Source organism: Cebus imitator, unplaced genomic scaffold (assembly GCF_001604975.1).
Source record: "Cebus imitator isolate Cc_AM_T3 unplaced genomic scaffold, Cebus_imitator-1.0 Scaffold1224, whole genome shotgun sequence".
Taxonomy (NCBI): domain Eukaryota; kingdom Metazoa; phylum Chordata; class Mammalia; order Primates; family Cebidae; genus Cebus; species Cebus imitator.
The window spans coordinates 27,369-35,908 of NW_016108539.1; the positions used below are offsets into that span (position 1 = coordinate 27,369).

General features: G+C 48.5%; 1 protein-coding gene across 1 annotated transcript in view; it reads right to left on the minus strand.

Annotated features, from left to right (window-relative positions):
* Positions 1-8,540, minus strand: part of LOC108298928 (multidrug resistance-associated protein 1-like) — a 16,595-nt gene extending 8,055 nt beyond the window's left edge. Inside the window, exons 1-3 of the mRNA XM_037735916.1 lie at positions 8,502-8,540; positions 6,484-6,656; positions 887-1,016 (exon numbers count right to left, since the gene is read on the minus strand). Coding sequence (XP_037591844.1) covers positions 887-1,016; positions 6,484-6,546 — 193 coding nt within the window. The 5' untranslated portion in view covers positions 6,547-6,656; positions 8,502-8,540. The remainder of the gene's footprint in view (positions 1-886; positions 1,017-6,483; positions 6,657-8,501) is intronic.

Below are 8,540 nucleotides of genomic sequence, written 5' to 3' on the forward strand. Positions count from 1 at the left end.
TAGCTGAACTCTGGGTATTCATGGATATAAAGATGGGAACAACAGAACGGGAGCCTCCGAAAGTAAGGAGAGATGGGGGAGGGTAATGGCTGAGAAACTCTCTCTCGGGTACTCTGTTCAATATTTGGGTGATGAGATCCATAGAAGCCCAAGGGTCATCATTACACAATATAACCATGTAACAAGCCTGCACGTGCGCCCTGTGATCTAAAATTCAAAAGAAAACATTCTTATTTCTTGTCTAGTTCTTAGAAGGGTTAGAGATTCTCAGTCTGACTCTGACAAGAGAGAGAGAAGACAGTATCCTTTTGGGTTTTTCTGGATGCTCAGAAAACTACCACTTGCAGGGACAGAAGTCGGGAGTGATACTCAGTGATTTTCCACATTGTTAATCATATGCTAAGAGGAAATGCAGGGAAGCAGCAGCATAGCCTAATCAATAAAAATAATGAAGGCCAGGTGCGGTGGCTCATGCTTGTAATCCCAGCATTTTGGGAGGCCAAGGTGGGCAGATCATTTGAGCCCAGGAGTTGAAGAGCAGCCTGGATAACATGGTGAAACCCATCTCCACAAAAAATAAAAAAACAAATTAACTGGGTGTGGTGGCATGTGCCTGTAGTCCCAGCTACTCAGGAGGCTGGGTTGGGAGAATCGTTTGAGCCTGGGAGGCGGAGATTGCAGTGAGCCGGGATTGCATGGAGGTCAGACTTCAGAAAAAAAAGACCGTGCTTCAGGAAGAAAAAAATGAAGTAGGGCCACAAGTATGTTCGTCCCAAAACTAGACACACATCACTGTTAGGGCCACAAGTATATTTGTCCCAAAACTAAACACAATCATAGGGCATGCCACCCCTGGCTCACCCCCCGAGTGACACCCAGACCCCACCTGGGGGATGAGGTGATCTTGGCAATGTTGATGTCATCAATGATGATCGCTCCGTCAGCAGACTTGTTGACTGAAAGAAGCCCAGGGTCAGGGACAACTTCCCTGCTCCCGTCCGCCCCATGATGCCAACCTGCAGGATAGAAGGGACCAGGTGTGGTGGGCATGCTGGCATCTGGACTTGGCCCTGTGCCACAGTGCCCTTATCTCTGCCCTACCTCAGGCATCGGTCATCTCGGCAACGCAACTCCACACCCCCTCCCTCACCCACTGCCCAGAGACACTCCTTTAAGGGTGTTTTGGCCAAGGGTCAAGAAGGACACTCTTCCTTTTGCCAGGCTCCCAAAAGGAATTCCTCAGCTTTTTATAGGTTACTAGAGACCTCAAAAGAGACACACAAGAGGCAGAAGGAATTTCCAACAAAGCCCTATTTGTTTCGACTCGGTAACTATTTACTAATAATTAGGTATTTCCTCATTTCTCCACACTGTTTTTCACACCTCTGATGGTGAGTTTCCCTTCATAAGCTGTTGAAATACCTGAAAGATTCAAGCAGATCTTCTGTGCCCTTTGCCATGACCTGGTCTCCACACGTCCTCCTTTGAAGGAATTAGGTTCCCCAGTTAATGGCCAATAATGATGTTACTCATCTCCAATTCTCCCTGGGCTTTGGAGGATGAGCTTCCTCTACCCTTTTACAGGGGTGTCACAGAGCAGCATGCATGCAAAAATTCTCATGACATAACATAAGCCATGAAGACTTAGCAAGGGCCAGGCGCAGTGGCTCATGCCTATAATCCCAGCACTTCAAGAGGCCAAGGCGGGTGGATCGCCTCAGTCAGGAGTTTGAAACCAGCCTGGCCAACGTGGTGACAAACCCTGTCTCTACTAAAAATACAAAAATCAGCCAAGCGTGGTGGCATGTACCTGTAGTCCCAAATACTCAGGAGACTGAAGCAGGAGAATCACTTGAACCCGGGGGATGGAGGTTGCAGTGAGCCGAGATGATGCCACTGTATTCCGGACTGGGCAACAGAGTGACCCTATCTCAGAAACCACCACCCCCGCCCCCCCCCAAAAAAAAATAACGTCCAGGGGCCAGGCATGGTGGCCGACTCCTATAATCCCAGCACTTTGGGCGTCTGAGGTGGGCAGATCGCTTGAACTCAAGAGTTGCAGACCAGCCTGGGCAACATACCAAGATCCCATCTCTACGAAAAATATAAAAATAAGCCGGGCATAGTGGCACACGCCTGTAGTCCCAACCACTTGTAGCCCCCCCCACTTGGGAAGCTGTGGTTGCAGCGGGCTGAGATCACACTACTGCACTCTGGCGTGGGCGACAGAGTGAAACCCTGTCTCAAAAAAAAAAATCCACATCTGTGGGCTCATTTGGTCTCTGGGCTCTCACTTAAGCTTTCACTTCTACAAGTTGGATGCGCTCTAACGACTTTTACTGCCACAATCCACTCCCAACCCCTGCAACAGCCATTCAAGTGGGAGTGTGGAGCTGTAAGTGACAGGGCAGATGCCACAGCTAGGTTCATCCACCTGGTGGTGCCCGACTGGGAATGGGGGGTGATGTGTACCCACCTTTTGTCCTCCACTGATGTGCCTGAGAACAAAATCCAGGTCTCCGTAGCACCGGCAGTAGTTCCAGAATTCCACTCAGCCCACCTGGAGCCAGCTGCTGGGCAGAGCTGTTTCCTGGATTTGTCAAGGTGGCTTTGATCACAGCAGAGGGAGAGAGTAAGGAATTCCCAGTCCATCCTAGAAAGCTGTGACTCCCCCAACCTCCCCTCCCTCTCACTCTGCTCCCCAAGGTGGCCTCCCAGGCCTCAGCACTGGGGGTTTGCTGTTTCCCCACGTGACCCCCGCATCCTGCAGATCTCTGATCGATGCGGAGGGCTCTCAGGCCCGCATCCCTGTCCCCTCCCACGCTGCCTTCTCCTTCTGGGCACTGCCCGCCTCCGGCCCTCTCAGGGCTCATGTACTCGAGTGTATTCTGTCTCCCACGCTCACTGCACCATCTACACAGTGAGGACAGGCTCTAATTGTTCACCACTGTATCCCAGGGCTCAGAGCACACAGTAGGTGGACATAAGAGTGACACAGTTGCTAATATAGAGGGTGAACCAGTGGTAGAAGGCACAGAGACTGAGGGAAGGAACATCATCTCTCAGTAGGTCAGCAAAACCCTTTGTAAAGCTGTCATCTCTCTGAAATAGAAAGCGGCTGACTAGACCATAGTTGTTCACTTTTGTCTGCCAGAATTAATCTGATGTTCATGTTCACCTTTCTCTTAAAATAATTGTACAACTGACTTGTATCGAAATGGTTCTTTTTATTTTTGTGAAACGGAGTCTCGCTCTGTTACCCAGGCTGGAGTGCGGTGGCGTGATCTCGGCTCACTGCAACCTCCGCCTCCCGGGTTCAGGTGATTTTCCTGCCTCAGCCTCCCGAGTAGCTGGGATTACAGGTGCCTGTCACCACACCCAGCTAACTTTTGTATTTTTAGTAGAGACGGGGTTTCACCATGTTGGCCAGGCTGGTCTTGGACTCCTGACTTCATGATCCGCCCACCTTAGCCTCCCAAAGTGCTGGGATTACAGGCGTGAGCCACCGCGCCCGGCCGTAGGTAAACTTTTTAAAATTTTTTCTAATAAAATATAAATGTTGCCCCCAGATTTTTTTAACCTCAAGGAAATGAGTAACAGCTTGTCACAGACTTCCTATAGAAGAAACAGTTTTTTAGATAACTATCATTAGGTTGGATAACGCAATAATTTCAAAATAGCAAGCAGTAGTACATCTTACCCGTATCTTTAGGCTGATGCCGAGTTTTAAGGGTACAGACAACAGTGTGATGTTTTTATGCACAGACTGGCTCTAGGTATTTGAGGAACACAATACAGAGATTTAAAAATGTGATTCTTTAAAATCTGCACTATGTTCTCTGTTTCTCAAAAGTGTTTGTGTTTCGTTCCTCACACTGCAGTGAGTAAAAAAAGAAACAAGAAAACAGTAACATAGATCTTGAAGTATGTTTCAATGTTGGGTGAATTTTTGTTTTTAGACACCAATAGAACTTACTTGTTTGATTAAAACAAATTTAAAAATAAATATTTATGGACGGAGTCAATGAAATGAGTGGTCTTCTCTGGACAGGCACAAGAATAAAAGTGAGTTACCCTGGCTGCCCGCCCCGGCGGGAAGGCAAGGATAAAAGCAGGGATTGTGTCACAGTGCCTCGTCGTCACAGCAATCCCATGTGGAGGGTCCTTCAGTTATCCCCAGCTTACACACAAGGGGACTGAGACACAGAGGGGAGGTCACTTGCGGAGGGAAACACAACTCTGCTTCTGAAAAGCCGTCCAGTTCAGCATTTCCTGAGGCCCACAGCTGGATGTGGCGTGGGCCAGGTTCAGTGGTTTTAGCCTCAGAGAGTGCACATCCCTCCAGGGCACACACAGGTGCGGAACCAGGCTGGAGAGCACATGGCCAACCTCAGGAGCACGGCGGAGGGCATGTAACAAGAAAACATTCGGCACCTTTTAGGCAAGACATTCAGCCCTTTTGTGGATGTGCTATAAAATAACAGCATTGCCGGGCACGGTGGCTCATGCCTGTAACCCCAGCAGTTTGGGAGGTGGAGGCGGGAAGATCACTTGAGGGCAGGGGTTCAAGACCAGGCTGACCAATATGGTGAAACCCTGTCTCTACTAAAAACACAAAAATTAGCTGGGCATGGTGGCGGGAGCCTGTAATCCCAGCTATTTGGTAGGCTGAGGCAGGAGGATCACTAGAACCCAAGAGGCAGAGGTTGCAGTGAGCCAAGAGCATGCCACTGCACTCCAGCCTGGGTGACAGAGTGAGAGTCTGTCTCAAGAAACACACACACACGCTCTGTTATTTTTTATTTTGTAGAGATGAGGTCTCACGATGTTGCCCAGGATGGTCTCGAACTCCTGAGCTCAAGTGATCCACCTGCCTTGGTCTCCCAAAAGTGCTGGCATGAGTCACTGCACCCGTCCAAAAAATAAGAGTTATTACTGAGCACTTACAATGCAGCTAATGCAAGTTGCTCTGCTCAGCACTTGAGACCCATGATCTCATCTGAGTCTCACAGCAGCCCTTAGGGGCAGTGACTATCATTATATACAGATGCGAAGCTGCCTCAGGGTTAAAGAAAAGGTGAGGCCTCACAGAATAACATGTAGACCTCACTTATGTTAAAAGAAAAAGAAACAAGGAAACGTGTGGGGGTATGTGGGAATCCCACAGAACAGGAAAGTTCTGGAGGAAACACACCTAAATGCGAATGGGGCCTCTCTGTGGGAAGAAGAGGAATGGGGTGAACAGGAACTAACTTTCACTCTCCCCCATAAAGTTCTTGTGTTAATTTTTTTTTTTTGAGACGGAGTCTCACTCTGTTGCCCAGGCTGGAGTACAGTGATGCAATCTCAGCTCACTGTAACTTCTGCCTTCTAGGTTCCACCGATCCGCCCACCTCAGCCTCGCGAGTAGCTGGGATTATAGGTGTACACCACCACACTCGGCTAATTTTTGTATTTTTAGTAGAGACAGGGTTCACCATGATGGCCAGGCTGGTCTTAAACTCCTGGCCTCAAGTGATCTACTCGCCTTGGCCTCTCAAAGTGATGGGATTACAGGTGTGGGCCACCGTGCCCAGCTGTGTATTGATTTTGTTTTAAACAAGCATCTCTCTCTAATTTATGTACATAATGGAAGGGGAGATGCTATGACAGCACAGTGAGGGGAACGGAGAGAAGCACCTGGAACTTTCTACCTCCATATAAAAATACATGTATATACAGACCAAACAGTGGCACTAAGGACAATTACTTTCTCTTGTGATTGTCAAATACACTCCTTCTAAAAATATAAAAGTAAATCAAAAGTAAAATGCTTTTAAAAACTGAATTTGTGCCAGGCGTGGTGGCTCACGCCAGTGATTCCAGCACTGTGAGAGGCCAAGGTGGGCAGATCACAAGGTCAGGAGTTCAAGATGAGCCTGGCCAACATGGTGAAACCCCATCTCTACTAAAAATAGAAAAATTAGCTGGGTGAGGTGGCGCGCACCTGCAGTCCCAACTATTCAGGAGCCTGAGAATCGCTTGAACCCAGGAAGTGGAGATTGCAGTGAGCTAAGATTGCGCCACTGCACTCCCGCCTGGTGACAGAGCGAGACTCGGTCTCAAAAAAAAACAAACTGAATTCAATCAAACTGCACGGTTTAAGTGGGTGAACTGCATGGCATGTGAAATTCACATTAATCAGGCCATTATAACAACTAATAAAATAGCTGCCCGGGCTGGTGGGTACCTGTAATTCCAGCCTTCAGCCTGCGTAAGAAAAAACAAAATTCTGTCTCAAAACAAAAATAAAAATCTAATAAAATACCTGTAAATGAATTCAATGTCAAGCTGGAAGCTGCCAGTGTAATGAACCCTTAGTTCCTCGGGGGGGCACTCACGCCATTCTTACAATGCTCACCGGTACCATGGGACCTGGTTCACCCAGAATGTTAAAGTGGGCAGAGGTCACCTCTGTGAATTCCTGCGGAGGACAGAACTTACCAGAGGCCTTGGTCTCTCTCCCAAGGGGCATTTCCTCAGGAGGCAGTGTAGTACGACTCCCATGGCACTGGAGATGGTCTCCGAGGAGGCGCAGGCTCAAAGCCTAGGTCTGCCATTTACCAGCCATGTGATCTTGGACAAGCAGCTTCACTTTTCTGTCTCAGTTTCCTCACCTGTAAAATGGGGGTAATAACAGCATCAAAATTATTGGGCTGGGGCACAATGGCTCCCGCTTGTAATCCCAGCACTTTGGGAGGACAAGGCAGGAGGATCACTTGAGCTCAGGAGATCGAGACCAGCCTGGGCAACATGGCAAAACCCCATCTCCTAAAAATACAAAAACCAGCTGGCTGTGGTGTCATGTGCCTGTGGTCCCAGACACGCAGAAGGCAGAGGCAGGAGAATCACTTGAGCCTGGGAGGCAGTGAGTGAGATCACCCTACACTCCAGCCTGGGCAAGACTGAGACTGTGTCTCAAAAATCAATCATAGGGGGAGGTAAAGACTGACTGCACTATTCTGTGTTAAGTGTTTAGGTCTGGGCCTGACATACTATAAGGCACAGTGTGTGTCCCTGTTATCATTACTTGTGTGTGTGGGGGGGGGAGGCGGGGTGTCACCAGACATCACTGTGACAGTTATCACTGTTGTTTCTACTCGTGCTGCTGTTCAGGGCCCAAGAAGGCAGTTATTAAGGACCATGTGACATCAAAGCCTGGTGACACGGGTCCCAGATGTTCTACCACGCCACGTGGGACCTTGATGCCACCATCCCTCCCCAGGCTCCCTTTTTCTCCATCTATAAAAAGAAGACTGGGGTTAAATGACTGCAGGGTTTCCCCCTTGGTTCGGTCCTGACTGCGTCATTTGTGTAGTATGCAGCAGGCACTGATTTTCTTGTTTTAATACACTTCATCAGCTCACTTATATCTCATTTCTCAGCTAGCTTCTGAGGAATATTTATTACAATCACAAATGGAAAAGTACTATTATTTTCCACAACAGGAGTCTCCCATACAAATACAAAACAGACAGGCCAGGCCGAGCACAGTGGCTCACACCTGTAATCCCAGCACTTTGGGAGGCTGAGGTGGGTGGATCACCTGAGGTAAGGAGTTCGAGACCAGCCTGGCTGACCTGGTGAAACCCCATCTCCACTAAAAATATAAAACTTAGTCAGGCGTGATAGCTGGCACACAGTGACACACCATCTCTCTTTTTTTTTTTTGACATGAACTCTTGCTCTGTCACCCAAGCTAGATTGCAGTGGCATGATCTCGGCTCACTGCAACCTCTGCCTCCTGGGTCAAGCAATTCTCCTGCCTCAGCCTCCCGAGTAGCTGGGATTAGAGCGCCCGCCACCGCACCAGGCTAATTTTTGTATTTTAGTAGAGAAGTGGCTTCACCATCTTAGCCAGGCTTGTTTTGAACTCCTGACCTCGTGATCCACCCACCTTGGCCTCCCAAAGTATTGGGATTACAGGCATGGGTCACCGCACCCAGCCAAGACTCCATCTTTAAAAACACCACAAAATACATAACAAGTAACAGAAGGTTATTTCTGATAGAAGATAGAGGCTGTGGTGTTGAAGGCTCCAAGTGTGAAGGCTGCTATTTATCCATCTGTCGAAGAGATCATCTCAATCGTGAAGGTGTTAAAGACCTGCTAGCACCAAACTCAGACTTTCTCTGTGGTATCATCAAAGGTATGAAAGAGAATTAGAGGGGAAACTTCTTCACAATGGGAGTCCCTTCTGAATGCTCGGTCAGCATCCCACAGTCTCGTATGCGGATACCCCAGATCTTGGGGAACTCTGGTCAACTATTTTCACCCTAAAACCAGGCTCTAAGTAAGTGCTGCCAAAAGACTGGACAAGCATAAGATGCACTTCTGCCTGATGGGGTATCCAGCTCACTCTCCTGCTGAGAGGCCAAGGGTACACAGAACAGGGCTCAGAGATGTCTTTGGGATAAAGCTACACCAAAGACCCAGAGGTCAGGCCAGGGGCCCTCGCCTACCTCCTCCTCAGTTTCTGAATACTCCTTGAGTCTCTCCAT